The sequence below is a fragment of the Monodelphis domestica genome, chromosome 3, assembly GCF_027887165.1.
Source record: "Monodelphis domestica isolate mMonDom1 chromosome 3, mMonDom1.pri, whole genome shotgun sequence".
Classification (NCBI taxonomy): Eukaryota; Metazoa; Chordata; class Mammalia; order Didelphimorphia; family Didelphidae; genus Monodelphis; species Monodelphis domestica.
The window spans coordinates 116,076,413-116,099,610 of NC_077229.1; the positions used below are offsets into that span (position 1 = coordinate 116,076,413).

Here is a 23,198-nt window from a genome sequence, read left to right on the forward strand (position 1 = left end):
ATTAGATACATAATGCACAGTTGAAAAAATTACTTTAGTAATTTAATATTTGATAAATTCAAAGATCTGAGCTTTTGGGGTATGAATTTCATTTTTCTATACTCCTCTAATTTTTTTTAAAACCCTTACCTTCCTTCTTAGAATCAATACTCTGTATTAGGTCCAAGACAGAAGAGTATTAATGGTAAGGCAATGGGGGGTTAAGAGCCTTGCACAGGAGCACACAGCTGGGAAGTGTCTGAGGCCAAATTTGAACCCAGGACCTTCCATCTCTAGGCCTGACTCTCAATCCACTGAGCTATCTAGCTGACCTCCCAATTTAATTCTGATATCAACTTTTATATCTAAATAATTTATCCATTTTGACTTTATCTTGATATGTAGTGTGAGTTGCTGGTCTCTGTCTAATGTCTGCTAAACTTTTTTTCAATATTTCCAGAAAAATGGTGAGTTCTTAACCCCAAGCTGGCATCTTTGAGTTTATCAAACACTAGATTACTATGGTCATTTATTACTGTGTATTATGTGCCACTTTATTTCTTAGCCAATTCCAGATTATTTTGATGATTACCTCTTTGTGGTATAGTTTGAAATCTGATATAGATGCCTTCTTTATCTGTCAGGAAAAAGAAGGCTTACTTTATTTGGAACATAAACACCTTGAGGGCAGGAAAAAACAGTACAAAAATGTATATCCAGAATATAACACCATGGGTGGCACATAGTAGGTCTTTAATACATTTTTGTTAATTTATGGTGGGTGAGGGAGATATATTTTCAGATTAGTTTGGGTTTGCTTGTCTAGACATATTCATTACAAGGAAGTATTCTATTGTTATAGAGAAGGTATGATCATTGAAAAGTATCCAAAGATGTTAAAAGAAGTATCAATAAGCATTTTTAAAAGAATAAAAGTGTTTTGTAAACAGTTTGTAAATCTGAATGAGTAAAAGCTTTTTGAACTGAAAATAAAATCTCTTGCTAAGTGAAACTGGCTGAACTAGGGCATAGAGTATATACAAAGAAACCATAATGGACCTTACTACTAATAATGGAATTATTACATTCACCATAAGTATGTTACAGACAGAATTTGATAAATGAGAGAGTTAAAGATAAAGGACTAATTAATTTTTGCATTTGAATAGCCAGTTCTTTTTACAATGTCTAGGAAATAATAGACACTTAGTAAATATACTTATAAAAGGAAGGACACTTATAAAAGGAAGAGAATAATGCATCTATTAAGAACTTACCTTACTGTATGCCAGGTTCTGTGATGAATACTTTAGAAATATTTTCTCATCTGAATGAATGAGTTTGAGGAATGACTTATCACATTTAACTGGGGAGATGAAGGAAGGCTTTGACAAATATGTGGTCCATTAGTTTAGCTTTGAAAGAAGGCTCTGACTTCTTCACAGAATGAAGAGGCCTTTTTAAAAACCCATCAATGGCAAATAGTTTCTGTAAATTCCCAGAAGCAGAAATGTACCACATGTAATCCAAGAATACCCAATATTTTTGTTGGATTCTAACACAGTGCATAAAAGAGGCAGGTGATGTGTGCTTGTAGTATAGAGTTTAATTTTGGAGGGTCCTAAATGCTAGGATTACAAATTTGTGTTTTATCATACAGTCAATAGGGAACCAAAGAAAGTTTGGAGACCAGGAGGAAAGCTCAAATGCAGATTTAAAAACTTCAGGAAGATTTGCAGGGAGGGATTTTATTAAATGTGTTATTGGTGGACTAGTCAATAATGACAATGATCAAATTCTAAAAATAATATCCTAAAAACCCAACCCATTGGTTATGTCACTGTAAGAGGTAGCAATGACAGAGTAAGGGGATGTTCGGCATGGTGATAATACAGTAGGGACTCTATGTGATATGAGATTGGCATAATATCTGTGAAGTCTTGTCAGGAATCTTGAAATTCTGACCCATTGGACTCTGGTGATATCAGTGTCTGGATTAGTGCCTTCATCCGTATGATATAACAGCACCTGGAAACATAAGAAATAAATAGGGGCATAGAATTAAAGCCTTTCCCCACCAGAGAATGTGGTGATGATTAACCTGACACAGAGACCAGTAGAACATTTTTTTTTTTGCTACAAGAATATAAAATACATGGAAACAAATCTGAAATACCAATACCCACTGGAAATACTTTGATGCCTTAGAGTGCTGATCATGAAAGTAGACAAACCATGAGTACCAATGAAATGGACCAAATATAGTAGATAGTAGACATACAAACATATAAACCAACATCTATATTTGGTTGATTATTATATATATGATTCTCTTATGCAAAAGTACTATAACTAGAATAGAAACAGATTTTTGCCAGTGATGGGCAAGGACTTCATAGACATATTATTTTTAGTCAATTATGTCCTCAGTGCCAAGTTACAAAACAATTTGCAGATAATTATTGGACAATCATATGAAATACATTTATTTTTAAACCCAAATTAGATTAAATAAAACTAGAAATTAAGTCGTTAGTTATATTTGAGAGAAGAAAGCTGAACAACCTGAAGGAATTTGTGATCTGTACTGAACATGGACTATAGAACTACCTCCAACAGTAAATAGAGATAAAGACTGGACTTGTGATTTCATTGATATAGGACCTTCCAGGAGAGGACATGTCCTCTACTCATTCAAGTCAGCCTTTTCTCTGTATCCTTATATTCTCAGAGAGTTGTTTAGAATAGATGTCAACTTTGTGCCTATATAAAAGAGACACACTATTTAGTACTTACACATTAGATTTTTAGGCTAAAAGAGGTTTGAGAAAACTTTTGCCTTAACAGTCTTTTATGCAAGTTGCTTTTTGTGTGGAGAAGTCAAGTGTTTCAAGAATATTTAAGACCATAATGAAATAGGATCGGTCCTACCAAAATACAAACAAATTTATAGTTAAAATAAAAAAAGTCAAGAAGGGAAAAATTATTGCTTTAAAAACCACTCAATCCTCATAAATTCAGTAATGACTTCAAGAAACACCTGACAGTTGGAGGGATTTGTTGTGATTATTCTACAGTATGGTGTAGATTATTTAAAGTTGGAGGAATGTCATTGAAGACAATTTTAAAGCAAATAGATAAACAAACAAAAAATCAACTGATAATTGTATTATGAAGGGGAAAAATGTTTGTCATGGGCAAGACAAAGAAAGACCAAAGAGTTTTGAAGATTGGAAAAAAGCATAGTTTGGTAACTGAATTCACTTCTTATATCAATTCAATACTAAAATAATTGTCAAAAGAACCCCATGTGCACCTAAAAGATCTGAGCATCTTAAACAGACAACAAAATATCCACCGCTAAAAATGTTTTAATTTTGTTTTAATTCCAATGAGACTAGATAATCTAAAAATTTGTCCTTTGAAGGAATGCTGAAATTTGAATATATATATATATGTAGATTCATTGATAACAGAATTATAGAAATAGAGAAATGGAGATGGAAGAGTGCTGCAGAGTTTTGAACTATGCCTTATGTCATGTTATTTGTCCCATATGTCTTATTCACGAGATGGAAGCAAACCAGCTGTAGTGGCCTGGGAATTCACTTGATTTAAATCCTTGGGAAAATGAATTAATTTTCAAAAGTATGCTTAATATCCAGTCATAAAAATGTGATTTCATGATGAGAATTTAAGGTATATATATATCAAAATCTTGTGGACTAACAGACAACTTAGGTTAAAAACAAGTGAGTATAGCTCAAAAAAGTATATGTTAATAATTTAAAAAATTATTGTGTAGATTAATACTTTATTACTGTACTTGTTCTGGTTTATTTGTGTACCACTATGCTACCTAAAGATGAGAATTACAGGAAGAACTTAATTCATGGACCAATTTCATGTTTCTTCATTTTATACATAAAACTCACAGATTTATTCACCCCCAAAATCAATAATCATTTATGAGGAAACATATTGCTTATTGGCTGAGAAGCAAAATGAATGTGATAAAAATACTCGCATTGTAAAGATCTGCTGATTATTGATTCAAAAGGGATTTACAAAGCTGCCTGAAAATGCCATGACATTTTCATTGCCTTTATTAATTCCAAAGTGTTTGACTCAGTTGCACACGTGGGTCTTGTTCAATTAATATAAACATAAAACATATCCAAGTACAGTGAGAAGAATCGAGTATGTGATATCCATATGGAAAAAAATATTCTTTACAATTGGCCACCACCAGAAGGATTATTGTTGTTATACAGTCATTTCAGTTGTGCCCAACTCTTAATGAACCAATTTGGGGTTTTCTTGGCAGAGATACTAGAACTTGTCATTTCCTTATCCAGTTCATTTTTACATATGAGGATCTAAAGCAGAATTAAGTGATTTGCCCAGGATCACTTAGCTATTAAGTGTTTGAGACTGGATTTGGACTCAAGAAGATGAATTTTCCTGACTCCAGCATTAGCATCTTTATCTACTGCAATACTTTGCTGCCTCAGCACAAAGATATTAAGCATAAATTATTTTAATGTCATTGTTTAGGGATAGCCATTATGGTTCTGCCTAACTTTAGAATAAATCATTTAAAAACATATTAATTGCTTACTATTTATATTGTAGGGAGAGACAACACATAGAGGACAGTAGTGTTTATACAAGGCTGTTTAATTTTGAAAAGTCAAAAGAATCCTGAATGGCACAAATGGGCAATAAGTTTATATCAACTTTGTAGAAGAAAGCTCAGTGTTAATATGAATACATTCCCAGAACCAAGTTGGGCAGGAGGTGCAATTTATATGTAGGAGAAGGCAAAAAGATGACTAGAGAAGAAAGGAAATGAAAGAACTCGGGACTGGCTAGATGGATAGAGTTATCATCAATTAGAACATAAAGTTGGTGGACAGCTAGGTATAGTGTTATTTCACCTATCAGGATAACTTGGTTCCAGTTCTCAACTTTCTCCAGGTCATAGTCTCTTTGAGGTCCAATTGGAAAGTACAGTAGCAGCAGCAGTCTCAGATCTCGGGAGGAAGCTAAGAAAAAAGAACATTAGTGAGTTTGGCAGGGATTGGAAATAGTAAGGCATCACCAATAAGATCAATATAAATCAGATGTGGAATTTTTAATAAAATCCTCCTGATAGTGGTTACTGAAGATCCAGGGTGTAGTAGTGATGTCAAGTTGGAAGATGGAAGGAATGAATGACCAGTATAATGACATTTCCAGTATATTTATTACACATTAACAAGCCATGAGTATGATGGAACTGAATTAAAGGCTTTGCATTTATTGATCAATAAATACATTGGTCTGAATGTTATGAGCTTAGATGACTAGAAGGATGTTATAAATAAAAATAGGGAAGTTTTTGATAATGAATTCAGTTGAGTTTGAAGGGCTAATGGGACAATAATAGAGATACATCTGGGAGACGGTTAAAGTTAACAAAGTCATGGCTTGATATATAGATTTACTCTCCTCTGTATGTATAGAGGGTATAGTTTGAAATCATGTGAGTGGATAAGATAAAGTATGGTACTATCCAATGTTTAACAACTGGAAAAATAGCAAAAGAAATGTGTACAAGGGACATTTTTTAAACTTCAATCTGCATTATTAACATTTTCTCCATCATTTTCCTATGTCTAGACAATTAGCAAAACAATCATTCAAGACATGATTTCTAGTGTTTGTGAATTTCTGAGGCATATGTGTTCACACTGAAAATTTCATAACGTCTAAAGTTTATTAAAGATGGTTCCAGCACACCCTTGGGTAAAATCACTATAGAAGTGAATGAAATCAACAAGGAAGAGAGAAGAAAACAGAAGAAAAATGGGCCTTGAAAAACATCAAAAGAGAAATTTAAGATGAGAAACAAGGTGAACTAGCAAAGGAACTTAGGAATTGAGACTGATAGAGGAGACCAGGGATAAAGTAATGTCTTAGAAACTGAGTTAAAAAACATTTTAAGAATGAAAGGATCATCCATAGAGGCAAAAGCTTACAGGTAGGTCAATGAGGATAAGGACTGATAAAAAGCCATTAGACTTTGCAAAATGACAATTTATATTTTTTCACTGGTAGCCTCAAAGAGAGTAGTTTCATTAAGGTGGCAGAAGGAAGCCAGAAAATAGGGCCATGAGAATTGAGTTGCAAATGAAGAACTAGAGATATCAATTGAACTGATTCTTTTTTAGAATTTTATCAATTATGGCATGATCATTAGAAGAAAATAGCTAAGGCTGGTGAAAAGAACCAACAGAGAGAGAATGATTACAAAAGGATGGTAATGATGATGATGATGATGATAAATTAGTCATTAATTATTATCATATCTCATATTTAATAAGATATCTCATTAACCATACTTTGAATATGAATGCATATGCTAAAGTTTTTATTAACGGAAGCAATATTTTGTATCCCTCTCGTCATAATGAGGAACAGAAATCAATATCCTATGACAGGAAACTTTTCTTTTTTTTGTTCATAGGTATTACCAAGTCAGAGTTACCTTGAAGGTCCCCTCAAGAATTCCCCACAGATTGAGTGCCAAGATTGGTGGGCAAAAAGGTAAGACCTAGGATTGAAAGGGAGAGGAAAAAAAAAAGACTATTGGGTACATGCAGGAACTAATCACTGAATCTGGAAGGGAGGTCAATTGTATGGAACACAAGTTTCAGGGTCTTTCAGAATTGGAAAAATTTGTCTGTTTTCAAAAAGTATATACTTTCATGCCATTTCTAGGAACATGAATGAGAATCACAATGACTCCAAAGTGGACCAATCTCGAACATGACTTTTATCAAAAGATAAGTTTTAAATTTGGAAGAAGAATATTGAAGCTGGTCTGTTATTTTTCAAACTAAACTAGGACAAAGGCTTAGAAAAAAAGGCAGAAAAAGAATAAAAAGCAGTAAATATTGTTTACATGTGGGATTTTCCAACTAACACTTTCTTCCACAAAAAGTAGTTAGGAAGCTTATTACCCCATATTCTGAAAGAATTAACCAGATAGAATGAAAACGTTTGGTGGTAATTTTACTGTTATTTCTAAATGTTTTGTACCTAGTATCCATTTCTAAATATCTGTCCGTTCTTCTTTAATATTTCAAAATATTTCACCCAGTTGATTCTTTCACCAATACATCAGATCTTCCGTGCCTTAAGAGATGGACCATAAGTTTCTCTGCCTCCCAAAGTTATACTCATAATAGTAAGAACAATAATAATTTAAAATTGTCATAGTAATTGATATATAAAATTAAGAGCAAAATTTTCAATACTCATAACCTCCAAATGATTTAGAATGAAAATTTTTGAAATTGAGAACTAGCAAAGGAGATCAAAATCAGGCAGGAACAGAATAGAGGGCACATCTTCCTGTCTTCTACTGGAATTGTACCAAATGTATTCTCATTCTTTCATCCAAATTCATTCAGCCAAAAAGGGCTATTTCTACTTATATGGGCAATAATATGTAAAACATTAAATTAAAAAAATAATATTGGTAGGCTAGCCAGTTTTACTGGTTCTAGATCTGAAAGAAATTTTTTTAATTTAAAAAATATTTTTATTGTCAGGCAAAATGCACTTCTATAATTGTCATAGTTGTAATTTATTTAACAAAATCCCCAAAATAAAACCATAAACACACTGATGTGAAAGATGACTCCAACAGTTCTTTCTCTAGAGGTGGAAATCATTCCCTGCCATAAGTTTTTCAGGGTTGTCCCAGATCATTGCATTGCTGAGAGTAGCCAAGTTTTCACTGATAATCATACAATATTACAGTTATCATGTACAGTGTTCTCCCAGTTATGCTTATTTTGTTCTGCATAAGTCCCTGCAGATCTATCTTTTCCCCAAATCATCTTGCTTATGATGTCTTATAGCACAATAGTATCCCATCGCCAGCATCAATCATAATTTGTTCAGACATTCCCCAGTTGATGGACATCCCCTCAATTTCTAATTCTTTGCTTCTAGGTCAGTAACTCAAACTGAGGTAGTAATAAGAATAAATAAGCAATAATAGCTAATGCTTACGGAGTGCTTGCAGGTTTTGTTTTATTTAGTCTCACTGCTTGGTTAATTAAAGGAAACAACTATGTGTGGGAATTTCCAGAAAATTGGTAATTAGGAAGATACAGTCATGAGCTTTATTATTATGTGATGCAGCAAGAAGGCAACATAAAGGCATAAGCACACAACATGGCTACAAAATAGGAGTTTGTCCCCACATACAGGGGACTCACCCCAGCCTACAGTGAGGTAAATGTGTTGGGAGAGGGACCATGCTTCAATTTGTAGTTTTGGTGGCAAGATTATATATCCTAACAATGGGCTTAGTTGAGAACCAGGAATCAGTGCCAGGGTTTGGTTCAAGTAATTCTCAGGTGGGGGAGTTTCTTTATTGAAAGAAAGATCTAATTTCTAGCTTAAAGCTGCAAGAGAATGACTCAAGGACCCTGTAGAGTTTATTCAATCAAAAAGTGTCTCCACCTCATCTGCCTGACCATTAACAGTGGGAAAATACAACATGCTTTGCTTATGGGCTTTCATGGATGGATATTGGTTCCACTTAGCCTAAGTGACTGGATATTGAAATCCTAGCATGATAATTATAACATCCAACAATACAAATTTTATAATTATCACAGATTTGCAAAGTAGTATTCATATATTATTTGATCCTTCAAACAGCCCTGGGAGGTAGATGTTAAGATTATCTTCATTTTATAGGTGAAAATAATGAGTCAAAAGAAATGTTAAATGACTCGTCTGGAGTCACATAGCTTGTCAATGTTTTACTTGGATTCAAACTCAGGTCTTTCTACCATGAATCCTGGCATTCTATCCACTATTCCACACTCCAGAGTAGATCAATTTAGAGACTTGCAGGGCCTTGCTGGATTTTATGTCTGTGAGTATCAGGAGTAAGTTGGGGGAATGATTTAAATTTTCAAAAGACTAAACTAGATAATCTCTAAAATCCCTTTCAGCTGTTGATTTTCTATGAACCTCTTTTTAAAAGTTGGAATGAAAGAATAAACCTTTATTGAGGGTTCTTTTACACTGGAATTTAGTCAAAGTTTTGACTTTGTGTTAGAAATAACCTTAGAGATCATCTATTCCAGGGAACTTCACTTTCTTATGGACCCTTTTGGTTATCTTGTGAAGTCTATAGACTGCATCTAAAAATACTTTTTCTTTACAAATATTTACCTTCTGCCTTAGAATATGCTTTGCATTGGTTCTGAGACAAAAGAAGCGATAAGGGCTAGGCAATGGGGATTAAGTGACTTGCCCTGCGTCATATAGCTAGAAAGTGTCTGAGGCCAGATTTGAATCCAGAACTTCCATTGTCTGGGTTTTGTTTTTAGTCTGCTGAATCACCAGGCTGCCCCCCCCCAATATTATTTTTAAATGCATAAAATAAAATATGTAGTATTATAAAGGAAGCTAATTTCATTTAAATGCCATTATCAAAGTATGTAATATATATTTGTGAATATAAATGTATGTCTGTCCATTTTCCTTCTATCACCCATCCATCCATCCATCTCTCTATTTACCTTCCTTCCTTCCTTCCTTCCTTCCTTCCTTCCTTCCTTCCTTCCTTCCTTCCTTCCTTCCTTCCTTCCTTCCTTCCTTCCTTCCTTCCTTCCTTCCTTCCTTCCTTCCTTCCTTTCTTATTTTCTTCCTTTTTCTTCCTTTCTCTCACTCTCTCTTCTATCTACCTAGCAGTCTAGGGTGATGAATGAAGTTAAGAACACCTGATCTTTCAGTGGAGCAGTTAGGTCTAGGTGGTGTGGTGAATAGAGTGACCAGCATGCAGTCAGGAAGACCTGAATTCAGCTGTGGCTTCAGACACTTACTAGCTATGAGACTCACTTAACTCTGTTTGCTTCAGTTTCCTCATATGTCAAATGAGTTAGGTAAAGAAATGGCAAACCACTCCAAAATGTTGCCAAGAAAACCCCCAAAAGGGTCATGAAAAACCAGAGATGAATGAAAAACGACTAAACAACAATTTTCAGAGGCAGAAACTGAGCCCCTAATGGGGCTGCTCCAATGTCTCTAAAATGCCCCTTGTGAAGGAGCTGGTTTTGAAATTCAGTTTAACATAGTTTACTTTCAATAAACTGGCTGAGATGCTTTCTGAATGTTTTCTGAATGGTGTTTAGGGCCTTCGACCTGGAGCTTAAGTTGTCTGAAAATTGTCACTGGAAATGATGCTTCCTTTAGAGCCTCCTCCACAGGCGTTCTCTCACTGCTGTGGATTTTCTATTTTCCCTATTTGAAAGGACAGTCATCAAGTCAAAACTGCCTTCATCCCTTTGCCTTTCTCCCTAGGAGCCCTCACCAGGGACTTGGTCTTTTGAGGCTCTGTCAAGTCAAGAAAGAAAAGCCAATCTACTTCTCTCAGGCTCTGTTCTTGAATCAAGACAATGCTATCTAGTAGAGTGTACTGCCTTCTATTACTTAAGGATTTTAAAAATAGCTTCCCATAGGGAAACAGAGGCTTTGCTCCAACATTCAAACAGAAAGCATTTGCCTGTTAAGGCTACCTGCCATAAACCTTTTAATACCAAACAAGCAGGTGCCACTCATCGCTCATTGGAGCAAGAAAAGATAACACAGAGAATTGCTGGGCAATGTAGAAAAATTGCAGTCATTAGTTTCCATAATGTTGTGTGAGGTAATTTCCATCTTCATTAAGTGGAAACATTTAGTCATTTGGAAATGGAGGGGGCCAGCCTGGAGTGGAGGTGGCTTGGGTGCTGGGGGGTAGGAAAGACACTTTTATTTTCAAATGAATATAATCTAATTCCTTTCTTCTGCACTGCTTTGGACCATTAAGACTACTTAAATACCAAATAGGCTTGTTTGTAAGGAAGGGTACCAGTCAGGTGAAATCTTTGTTGTGGAGTTCAGTAATAACTTGATAGGCAGAGAGGGGTAGGGCTGCCTGCCAATCTGGGGTGGAAACCTTGTGTATGTGTGTTTGTATATGTTGGGAGTAGGGGGTGGAGAATTGTGCCTTGTCTGACCCAGATCCAGAAGGAGAAAGGAAGCTACTCTCCTAAGGCTGCCTTCATTCTATTCATATAAAATACACAGGGAAAGCAAGATGTGGTGGAAGGACCTCTGGAGTTATAGCTAAGGTCCTTCCACTATCCCTTGTACCCTCTGAGCCTCAGTTTCCTCCTCTGAAAAATAAGAACAATAATGTTTATACTACTTCACCTCACAGAGTGGCTGAGAGGCTTCAAAGTGGCAATGCTAGTAAAGCGCTTTGAAATATATTCTAAACTGTTACCATATTCTTCTTCATCATCATCATCATCATCATCATCATCATCACCGCCCCCACCACTATTACCATTGTTGTTCTGATAGCTGTAGGATTTCTCATAGCTCTGGATCACTTCTGGCCCCAAGTATAATGGGCAGACTTAATAAATCACCAACACTGCCACTCTGGGGTAGTAAGAAATAACAACACAGGACCTACAGGATGGAGACTTAGATTTTGTTCTGTCTCTTCCTAGAATTAATTACTAATTGTGTAAGCTACTTAACTTCAATTTCTTAGTCTGTTCAAATTAAAAAATAGTCCTCAACAAAGAATATGAATTCAATGTCCTAGACTATAAAATGGGGATAATCATCTATATGTCACAGGAGCATTAAAAGCTATCTGATTTCTAAACCCTGAATTCACTTCAGTTCAGTGGAAGTTCATGCAATCAATGAATGGGTTGAATTAAGCAAATGCTGATCCTCAGTCTATCTATTCAAGAGCCTTTCATGTATAGCATCTTTGCTAGAGTCTGAGGAAAGTGAAATGATGACTGAAGTGTAGCCCTGCTGAATAGAAAAATATGATGCATACACAAATAAACATGATGTGAAATTTAAAAAAAGCTGCATGACAGAGAAAAACAGAGGCTTTCTGATAAGAACAGCTATTGTGATTGTGATTTATGAAATACTTTCCATAGAATAAATATGAGAATTTGGTGTAGTGTGAGCTTTATCTTCACTGTTTTTACAATGAAAATATTGAAATTCCGAGAAGGTACCATTATATATATATATATATATATATATATATATATATATATATATATATATATATGGAATATCTGAGAGCCAGAGTTCCAATTCAGGTCTTTTCACTTCAAACTCAATATTCTTTTTACTGTGCCCTCTTCCTAGGTATAGAACTGATTCTGGTGGGGGGGTAGGTATTTTATCAGGGGAGAAGAACCCTATTTTATTGGTTATCCAGGGTACGATGCCAGGCTGTATAAATTATTTAATTCCAGTTATATATTCATATGCTTCATGACTATGTGAAACTAAACAAAAATCGCTTCTCTTTTTTGGCCTGTTTTTTTCCCCGTAAATGGGTATTTTAATATCTTTAGTAATTATGAAAATTAAAATAAATTATGTAAGTAGAGGATCTTGCAGAGCTTAACAAGACTACACAGTTGTTAGCTAGTATCACCAGTTTCACTAGTAAGAAGAATTATATTTGTTCTCTGGGGCTTCCGTAGGTAGGACTACATTAGTGAAGGAAGAGGCAGTCAATAGGTTTTACCTTAATATGAGCAAACACGCTTTAATATCTAGAGTTGTCTGACTGTAGGTAATGGGTTCCCTAATTAGAGATCCAAAAGAGCCTTGGATGTTGTAGAGGGACTTCCTGAATGGGTAGTGGAGTTTGGCTAGCTGAGTGCTTGAGATACTTTCTAAATCTAAGGCTCTTTGCTTTTAGCACAGTGTCAAGCATATCATAGGTGCTTAATAAATGATTATTAATTAATTGATTGTTTTGGTTTGCCCATGGCTAGCATCTATTAACTTATACAAGGAAAGAACACACTTTACTCACTGGGATATATATGAATCAGATATTGGTCCTAGCTTTCCCAACAATTCATTGGGTGACCTTGAATGAGTCCCTCTCTATTTGTCCATCTCTCTCTTATTGTCCCTAGATACACGAGAATTCAGTTTTACTCACAAAATCAGTTTTTATTTCTTCTATTGAACCCTGCTTTATATAGTGACAAGGAGAGAAAGGCTGATATGTTTCTATTAGCATTTTTCAAATATCCGAATTAATAGGAAATTCTCATCGTGCTTTTTACCTCTTCACAGAGGCTCTGAACAATTGTAGATACAATTCTCCATAATTCTTCTTCCTAGCTAATTGGAAATGCCACATGGAGAGGTTCTGATAAAGGCATCATCCTTGAAGTGTGTGGCTTTTAATCAAAATGGTCCTAACAAAGAACATTAACTACCCACCCCCACTGGAAAAAAATAATGAATCTAATTTAGCCACTCCAATTTAGTATAAAGGAGCTTTTTTGAACATTACACCTGGCTTGACAATGTGTGAATGTTCTAATATGAAGTCCCCTGGTATTTAAGGCTCTTCACAACCAAGTCCCTTCTTACTTTTCGAGTTTTTTCACTGTTTCTCCACACTTTCCAGGCCAGGAAAGCTCCCTAACTGCTATTCAAAATTAAAGTCAACAAGCTTTTTATTAATCACTAACTGTATGCCAGACCTTGTACTAAATATGTCCTTGAATTCCATTTCTTATCTCCATGCATTTTCAATAGCTGTCTTCTATGTCTGGAATGATCTCACTTTTAACCTTTGCCTTTTGAGTTCATTGACTTCATTCAAGATTCAGCTAACATGCAAACTTTTACAGGAAGCCATCCCAATTTTCCTATCCACCTGAACCTGAGGTTACTTTCTTTCAATTCTCTGTGTTCATGTTAATTTATTAGTATGTAAACTCTTTGGGTTCAGAGACTAAGTTTGTATTGCATTTTTGGTATCTCCACTGCTTAGCACATTGCCTGGTACAAGGGAAGTCTTAAAAGGAACACTTATTGATGGATTGTTCCCAGTGGACTAAGGTCAAGGGACTTTCTTGTCATAAGCTTCAAGATCTTGATAGAGTCACTCAATTTCCCTAAATCTCAGTTTTCTACTTTGTAATTTGTTTGATTCAGAAAACTGTTTATGAGGGTAATACTTTGTCCCTCTGAAACACTATATAAATAAGGGTTTTTGTTATAATTATTGGTTAAGTGCATGTAGATAAGTAGAGCTGATTGTTTTTTTTTTTTTTTATAACCCTTACCTTCCGTCCTGGAGTCAATACTGTGTATTGGCTCCAAGGCAGAAGAGTGGTAAGGGCTAGGCAATGGGGGTCAAGTGACTTGCCCAGGGTCACACAGCTAGGAAGTGGCTGAGGCCAGATTTGAACCTAGGACCTCCCGTCTCTAGGCCTGGTTCTCAATCCACTGAGCTACCCAGCTGCCCCCGAGCTGATTGTTTTAAAACAGGATAGCTAAGTTTTGCACTGGAGAGAATGCTGAGCTTGGAAGGGATCATGAAGACCTCAGATCATGCCCAAAGGGCTTTGAAAGATTGGCTGCCTTTTGATCCAGCTATACCACTGCTGGGTTTATATCCCAAAGAGATAAAAAGGAAAAAGACTGTACAAGAATATTCATAGCCACACTCTTTGTGGTGGCAAAAATTTAGAAAATGAGGGGTTGCCCCTCAATTGGGGAATGGCTGGAAAAATTTGTGTATCTCTTGGAGATGGAATACTATTGTGCTTAAAGGAATAATGAACTGGAGGAATTCCATGTGATCTGGAACGACCTCCAGGAATTGATGCAGAGTGAAAGGAGCAGAACCAGGAGAACATTATATACAGAGACTGAAACACTATGGCACAATCAAATGTAATGGACTTCTCTGCTAGCAGCAATGCAATAATCCCGGACAATTTTGAGGGACATATAAGAAAGAATGCTATTCACATCCAGAGAAAGAACTGTGGAAGTAGAAACACAGAAGAAAAACAAATGCTCAATCACATGGTTCAATGGGAATATGATTAGGGATGTAGACTCTAAGCGATCACCCTAATACAAATATTAATAATATGGAAATAGATCTTGATCATTGACACATGCAAAATCCAGTGGAATTGCTCATTGGCTACGGCCAGGTGGGAAGATGGGAGAGAAAGAACATAAATCATGTAACCATGGAAAAATATTCTAAATTAATTAAATAAAAAATTTTCAAATTAAAAAAATTAAGATCTCATTTCAAATCTGAGCTCAAACAACATACTAGTTGTGTGACCCTAGGTAAGTCATCTAGCCTCTACTTACCTCAGTTCCCTTGTCTAAATTATAGGGCTAATAATAACACCTATCTTTCAGGGTTTTTTTAAGTATAAAATGAGATATTATTTGTAAAATGCTTCACACACTCAAAAGTATTGATAAATGTGTTCTGTAGCTATTATAATACCTTTTTGGAGGCTCACACACACACACACAGCAAAGGATCTTCTTCTAAGTGGAACCTTTTAGATAATCACTGAAAGACATCTTCCCTAGTTCAAATTGAACTTTAGATACTACCTGGTAACTGTGAGCAATGCTATTTGCCTCAGTTTCCTCATGAATTGGAGAAGGAAATGACAAACCACACCAGTATCTTTGCCAAGAAAACCCAAATAAAATCACAAAAAGTTGGACATAAATGGAAATGATTGAACAATAACAATGTTCCTGCACAGTGTTAAGGGATAGGGATGGATAGAAAGGTCAAAACAAAAAACTCCAAATATCTGAGTCTTTCAGGCACATGAAAAAAGCTATCATATTTCACCGAACTTTTCTTTTTTCCCCTTCTTTTCTTCAGATTAAATTTCCCAAATTTTAAAAATTTGACCATTATATAGCATAATTTCAAGATATCTACCAGCTTAGTGCTTAATGATGTTCTTCTTGAAATGTGGCACCCAGAACTGAACACAATACATAAGATGCATTCTGACCAGGACATAGTACAGTGAGAAAATTATTCATATTGATTCTTTGCACTACTTCTCTTTTAAGGAAGTTTAGTAGTATAGACGGTATTCCCTTTCTGTAATAAACTTTTTTCATGAAACAAAGTCCATCTTTTTTAACACCAGCATTCTTTCCATGTTATTTAGCAACAACTCATGGAATACTATAGAAGAATTGATGTGGAACTTGATAGTAAAAAAGAATAATGATGGCTGTGAGCAGGCTACAATTAATTAACAAACAAGGATTAAGAGAAATAGGTTATTTAAAATATGCCTATTATCTATGATCTATGATATATAAAAACCACAATGGGGAAATTAAATGGAAATTTTGGGGGGACTTTTTTGGAAGCCACAGACTACACGTAAAGGCCAGCAGATGACACAGAAAAGTTTAAAAGCTCAAAAATGCATAAAATATATGTATAGTGTATAATTAGTGTTTTGCTCCCCGAAACTTTCTTTCCCAGGTTCCAATCTCTATTCTCATGTTATGTCCTTACTTTTTGGAGATGAAGTTGTGAATGTAGCTCTTCCCTCTCTCTCTTCTTCCCAAAAATGTGGCTGTGGTGATTAGTTGAGCATCAGGACAGAGAATTTTTCTCATGTGGCTTTACTCAGGGTTTTACTTTTGTTCATCTATTTCTTCTACTTCAAGTAATTATTAATAAATATTATAAAATATGATACTTGGGTATTTAAATTTTGCAATCGTATTATTTAATATCAATATATTTTATCTTTTAATACCATAAAGATACATAATTTCTTTTTAAAATTAAAATAAGTAAGAAGTTAAAGGCTTCAAAAAGAGCATGGAAGCCAAAAAATCACAGATATATTTTCCAGAAACAGAGGGTGATGTGGAAGGAATTCTTGTATATAAAACTTGTATATAAGAGATAGGTTAATTTTGGAGGGGAGGATACTAGCATCTGAGAATGGGGAGAATAGAAACAGGACTGATCTCATGTAGAAGAAAAGGTCTTATTGAGCCAATATCTAGAAGAAAACCTGGGATTATGAAATATGGAACTGAAGAATGAGTACATTCTAAGTAAGAGGGAAATACACTGTAAAGGCATTGAAGTAGTAGATGGAGTTATGTCATAAAATGTGTTTCTAATACCCAAGTCTCCGAGATAAAGAAACTAAGATTCAATAGTGGGAGCAATTGTTTGTTTTTCAGTTTTTTCAGTTGGCTCTCACTATCTGTGACCCCATTTAGGGTTTTCTTGACTAAGACACTGGAGTGGTTTACCATTTCCTTCTCCAGCTTACTTTTCAGATGAGGAAACTGAGAAAAACAGGGTTAAGTGACTTGCCAAGAGTCACACAGTCAGGAGGTATATGAGAACAGAAGGAAATGTTACGAAATGATAGGACTGTCTCTCTATCCACTGTGCCACCCACCTAGTTGCCTTTTAGTAGCAGACTTGAGGCTAGAACCCAAAAGTCTATAGGCTACACAATTCAGTGTTCTCTTTTTTCTACTCCATCTTCCTATCAGTTGGGTCCTGAGCATAATGACTGACCTTTGTTCTAATAAGGCACAGGCATCTGGGGTCTGGTGGCAGTAGTCCTTGTTGGGATCTTTGTTTACTGAGCTGGAAAATGAGGGGATTGGGAATAAATGATTTATGTGATTCATTCTGGGCTTCATATTCTGTAATTTTTCCATCTGTTTTCTGAGAAGTGTGGTGATAGAGGGGTAACAGAATGTGATCTTCCTTTTCAAATAGATTTGTGAAGCATACCTTATATCAATGTCTTACATATATTTGTGGATTAAATACTAATAGATGAGATCTTGCCCTAGATTTGAATTATCTTTAGAGTATACTGTAAATTTGTCCTCATAAAAAAGAAATAACAATCATAAGATTGCCTTTTTTTAAAATACAAACGAAAAGATAGTTCTATTCATCATTGTATTTAAACCAATTTTGTGAGACAGGTAGAGTTTCAGGGCAATTTTCCTGGATGACTTGTCTCTGAATCTCAGAATTCTCACCAAGGACAATTAAGTGTGGTGGTGGATAGAGCACTAGATCTGTAATCAAGAAGACTAGAGCTTAAGTCCAGCTTCAAATACTATGCATTCTGACCAGCCCATCTCTCCCCCCAGTTATATGAACGAGATTCACCCAGGGATGACAGGCTCTAAGAGGTGAACTTTTACCTTATCTGCCTTCCAAACACCATTTCTAAACCATATTCCTCCTGCCTTTCCAGTCTGCTTTGTTATCTTTTCCCATCAGAATTTAAGCTTGTCAAGAAAAGGAATCATTTAATTTTTGTCTTTGTATCCCTAATGTGTTTCATTGTGCCTGGCACATAATTACATTGCATATATCTGATCATTTATCATATCACATACTAGATCAGATCATATATTTGTCCCACCTAACTATCTATGTATATAATTAGATCTATTTAATGCATGATTCTGTCCTAGCTATGATTGGGTTGGATAGTCACAATTTATTTGAAAAATACTCATCCCCCAAAAGAGCTGAATTGCATAATTTCTAACTGATTTTCTTCCATGTCCTTTCATGTAACAAAACAATGAATGTTTAGAAAATAGCCATACTTGAGACTTTCAGGTAAACATGGCTGCAGTTTAAACTCAGTAATCTACCTCTCCTCATCACCTACTGATGTAGACTACCTCAAATGGCCAAAAAAAATGAATTCATATGAACAAAGGGACTCTACAGTAGGGCTCAGCATTGAGGGTATGTGGGATTTGGGCATTTCCACACTACAAGGAGTGAAATAGCTTCCATCAAAACATGAGCTGATCTAACCTCCCTCATCCCACCTACGAAGCCAGTGCACTAGACTCAGAGTCAGTGCTTGCTAGATTTTGTGACCGAGCAAGGGGCACTCCTAGGTCCATTGCAGGTGACTAAGACCACCAAAGACCTACCCCTGAGAGCAGCTAGCCTTGAGACTCCAGCAGGTGGAAGAGCTCAAACCTTGGGCTAGGTGATAGCACAAAAAAGGTCTACAAACAGTAGAAGCTCTAGAGACTCAAGAGGTGGCCTCAGTAAAAAATCTTGCTCCATAGCTCCATACAGAGAGAGCCTGCCCTTTTCACTCAGATTTCTGTCTGTAAAGGGAAGGGAAAATTTGGGCAAAAAATGCCCAGGAAAAACAACTTCCAAAACCAAGAAGAACAAGAAGAAGGCTTTGACCCAGGATAATTTTTATGGAGGAAAAATCCAGACTACAGAGGAAATAGCAGAAGAGGATGAACAAATAAATGTACTCAGACTTTACAAAAATAGAAATTGGCCACAAAATCTTGAAGAATTTAAATTGGGGCTTATCAAAAAGATGGAAAAAATTGGCAAGAAAAGTGGGAGGTAGTTCAAAAAGAAAATAACAGTTTAAAATACAGGAATTCCCAATTGGAGAAAGAAGCCCAGAAATCAAATGAAATGATAAATAAATTAGAGACCAAAATTAAACAGTGGGAAGTCATGAAAAACAGGATAGACCAAACCAAAAAGGAAAATCAAAAGATTATAGCAGAAAACAAGTCTTTAAAGACCATAATTGGGCAATTAGAAGCCAATGATTTCAGAAAACAGAAAGAATTAATTAAGTGAAATCAAAAGATTGACAAAATAGGAGGAAACATGAAATATATCACTGAGAAGTTGACTGACCAAGAAAATAGGTCTAGAAGAGACAATTTGAGAATAATTGGTCTACCTGAAAACACAGAAATGAACTGAAATCTTGACATCATACTACAAGAAATTATCCAAGAAAACTGCCCTGATGTTCTTGAACAAGAGGGCAAAATAGACATTGAAAGAGTTCATAGTCTACACTAAATCACCAAAAGACAACCCCCAGGAATATAATTGCCAAATTTAAGAGCTTCCAATCTAAAGAAAAAATTTACAAGAAGCCAAAAAGAGACAACTTAGATATCAAGGTGCACCAATCAAGATCACATAAGATTTGTCACCTTGGAATATGATATTCAGAAAGGCAAGAGAATTGAGTCTTTAACCAAGGATCAACTACCCATCAAAACTGACTATATATTTCCAGGGGAAAGTATGGGCATGAAGTAAAATAGAAGATTTTCAAGTATTTGCAAAGAAAAGACCAGAACTAAGTGAAAAGTTTGATATCTAAACACAAAGATCAAGAGAAACATGAAAAGGTAAATAAGAAAGAGTGAGAAAGGGGGCAAAATGTTTCTATTTAATTTTTTTCATTCATTCAATAATTCAAAAACAATCAAATTATTTATATTAACATATCAAAAATGCTATTTGTAATTCTCAAAAATTATATTCGCTATTATAATAATTAGAAGAATTATTCATTGGTGAAAATTGGGGTATTAAGTGGTCTAAGATGATATTCAAAAAAAAGAAAAAGGAAGGGAGGAATAGAAGATGGTACCAAGAGAAACTTGAAGGAATAAGATAAATAGGATAATTGATATCACACAAAGTGGCACATGGGAAGGAGAGGAGAAGAATACTGTTATAAGAAAGAGAGGAAGAGAGTGCTAATAGGAAATTCTAAAACCTTACTCTCAGTGAAATAAATTCTGAGAGGGAAGAGCATCTGGATCTATTGGGATATAGAATTATGTCTTATCCTACAAGGAAAGTGAGAAGGGAAAACCTAAGGTCGTGAGTGGGGCGGAGAGTACAAAAAAAGAGGGAAAGGGGGAAGGGATTTCAATAGACACTAAAAAAGAAGGGAACAAAAAGGGAGGAGACAGAAAGAGAAATATAATAATGGTGGGTATTAGGGGAACTGATTAAAAGCAAGCCAATGATTTAAAAAGACATAGTGAAAAATGAAAGGGCAGAACTAGGATAGGATATCAAAATGTTGGGGAATACAGAGGTGGTTATCATTACTCTGAATGTGAATAGAATGAACTCATCCATAAAACAAAAGCAAATATCAGAGTGGATTAGAAACTAAAATCCTACCATATGTTGTCTACAAGAAACACACGAGGCAGGTAGACACTCACAGACTAAGGATCAAAGGCTGGAGGAAAATCTATTGGGCCTTAAATGAGAAAAAGAAGGCAGGAATTGCAATCATAGTACCTGACAAAGCCAAAGTAAAAATAGATCTGATTAAAAGAGATAGGGGAAGGTAATTACATTCTGAAAAAAAAGGCAGTATAGACAGTAGGAAATATCAATAATCAATATGCATGAACCAAATGGTATATCATCCAAATTTTTAAAGAGGAAACTAGTGGAGTTAAAGGAAGAAATAGATAGTAAAACTATACTAGTGGGGAACCTGAACCTTCCTCTTTAGATCTAGATAAATCAAACCAAAAAATAAATAAGAAAGAGGTTAATGATATGAATGAAATCTTAGAAACATTAGAGTTAATAAATATGTGGAGAAAAATAAATAGAGGAAAAAAGGAATACACCTTCTTTTCAGTAGCACATGGTAAATTCACAGAGACTGACCATGCACTACAGCATAAAAGCACTGCAAATAAGTGCAAAAGAGTAGAAATAATAAATGCAATCTTCTCAGATCACAATGCAATGAAAATAATAATAATAAGGGTACATAGAGAGGCAAATCAAAGATGAATTGGAAATTAAATAATATGATTCCCCAAAATCAGTTAAAGAACAAATTGTAAAAATAATAATTTCATTGAAGAAAATGACAATGATGAGACATCCTTCCAAAATCTATGGGATGCAGCAAAGCAGTACTAAGGGGGAAATTTATATGCTTGAGTTCATATATTAACAAATTCGGGAGGGAAGAGATCAATGAATTGAGCTTAAAAATTAAAAAAAATGGAAAGTGAACAAATTAAAAGTCCACACATGAAAATTGAATTAGAGGTCCTAAAATTAAAGGAGAAATTAATAAAATGGAAATTCAAAGAACTATTGATTTAATAAATAAGACTAGTAGCTGGTACTTTGAATGAAGCAAATAAAAGAGACAAAGTACTGGTCAATCTAAGTTAAAAAAAGGAAAGAAGAAAACCAAATTGACAGTATCTAAGATGAAAAAGGAGACCTTACCTCTAATGAAGAGGAAATTAAGGCACTCATTAAAAACTATTATACCCAATTATATGGCAATAAGTCTGACAATTTAGGTGACATGCATGGATATTTACAAAAACATAAATTGCCTAGATTAACTGAAGAAGAAATTGAATTCTTAAATAATCCCATATCAGAAAAAGAAATTGAGCAAGCCATCAAAGAACTCCCTAAGAAAACATCCCCAGGACCAGAGGGATTCACAAATTAATTCTATCAATCATTCAAAGAACAACTAATCCCAATAGTATACAAAGTATTTGACAGAATAAGTAAAGAAAGAGTTCTACCAAATTCCTTTTATGACACAAATATGGTACTGATTCCAAAGCCAGACAGATCCAAAACAGAGAAAGAAAACTATAGACCAATCTTCTTAATGAACATAGATGAAAAAATCTTAAATAGCATACTAGCAAAAAGATTCCAGCAAGTGATCACGAGGGTTATTCATTATGTCCACGATTTATACCAGGAATGCAAAGATGGTTCAATGTTAGGAAAACTATCCACATAATTGACCATATTAACAAGCAAACTGACAAAAATCACATGATTATCTCAATAGATGCAGAAAAAGCCTTTGACAAAGGACAACACTCATTCCTATTGAAAACACTAGAAAGCATAGGAATAGAAGGGCCTTTACTAAAAATAATAAACATTATATATATAAAACCATAAGCAAACATCATCCGCAATGGGGATAAACTAGAAGCCTTTCCAATAAGATCAGGAGTGAAACAAGGATGCCCATTATTACCTCTATTATTTAAGATTGTACTGGAAACACTAGCAGTAACAATTAGAGAAGAAAAAGAAATTGAAGCTATTAAAATAGGCAATGAGGAAACCAAACTATCACTCTTTGCAGTTGACATGATGGTCTACTTAATGAATCCTAGAGAATCAACTAAAATGCTAGTAGAAATAATCAACAACTTTAGCAAAGTTGCAGGATACAAAATAAACCCACATATGTTAGCATTTCTATATTCTATATTCCAACACATCTCAGCAACAAGACTTAGAAAGAGAAATTCCATTTAAAATCACCCTAGACAATATAAAATACTTAGGAATATATCTGCCAAGACAAACATAGGAACTATATGAACACAACTACAAAACACTCTATATAATTAAAACTAGTTCTAAATAATTGGAAAAATATTAATTTCTGGGTAGA

The 23,198-nt window shown here is 34.9% G+C and overlaps 1 protein-coding gene across 3 annotated transcripts in view; it reads left to right on the plus strand.

The window, feature by feature from the left end:
• FAM135B (family with sequence similarity 135 member B) overlaps nt 1-23,198 on the plus strand; it is a 561,064-nt gene that overhangs the window by 277,277 nt on the left and 260,589 nt on the right. For all 3 annotated transcript variants that reach the window (XM_007488381.3, XM_016431905.2, XM_001370771.4), the window contains one exon: nt 6,491-6,570. In XM_007488381.3, coding sequence (XP_007488443.1) covers nt 6,491-6,570 — 80 coding nt within the window. The remainder of the gene's footprint in view (nt 1-6,490; nt 6,571-23,198) is intronic.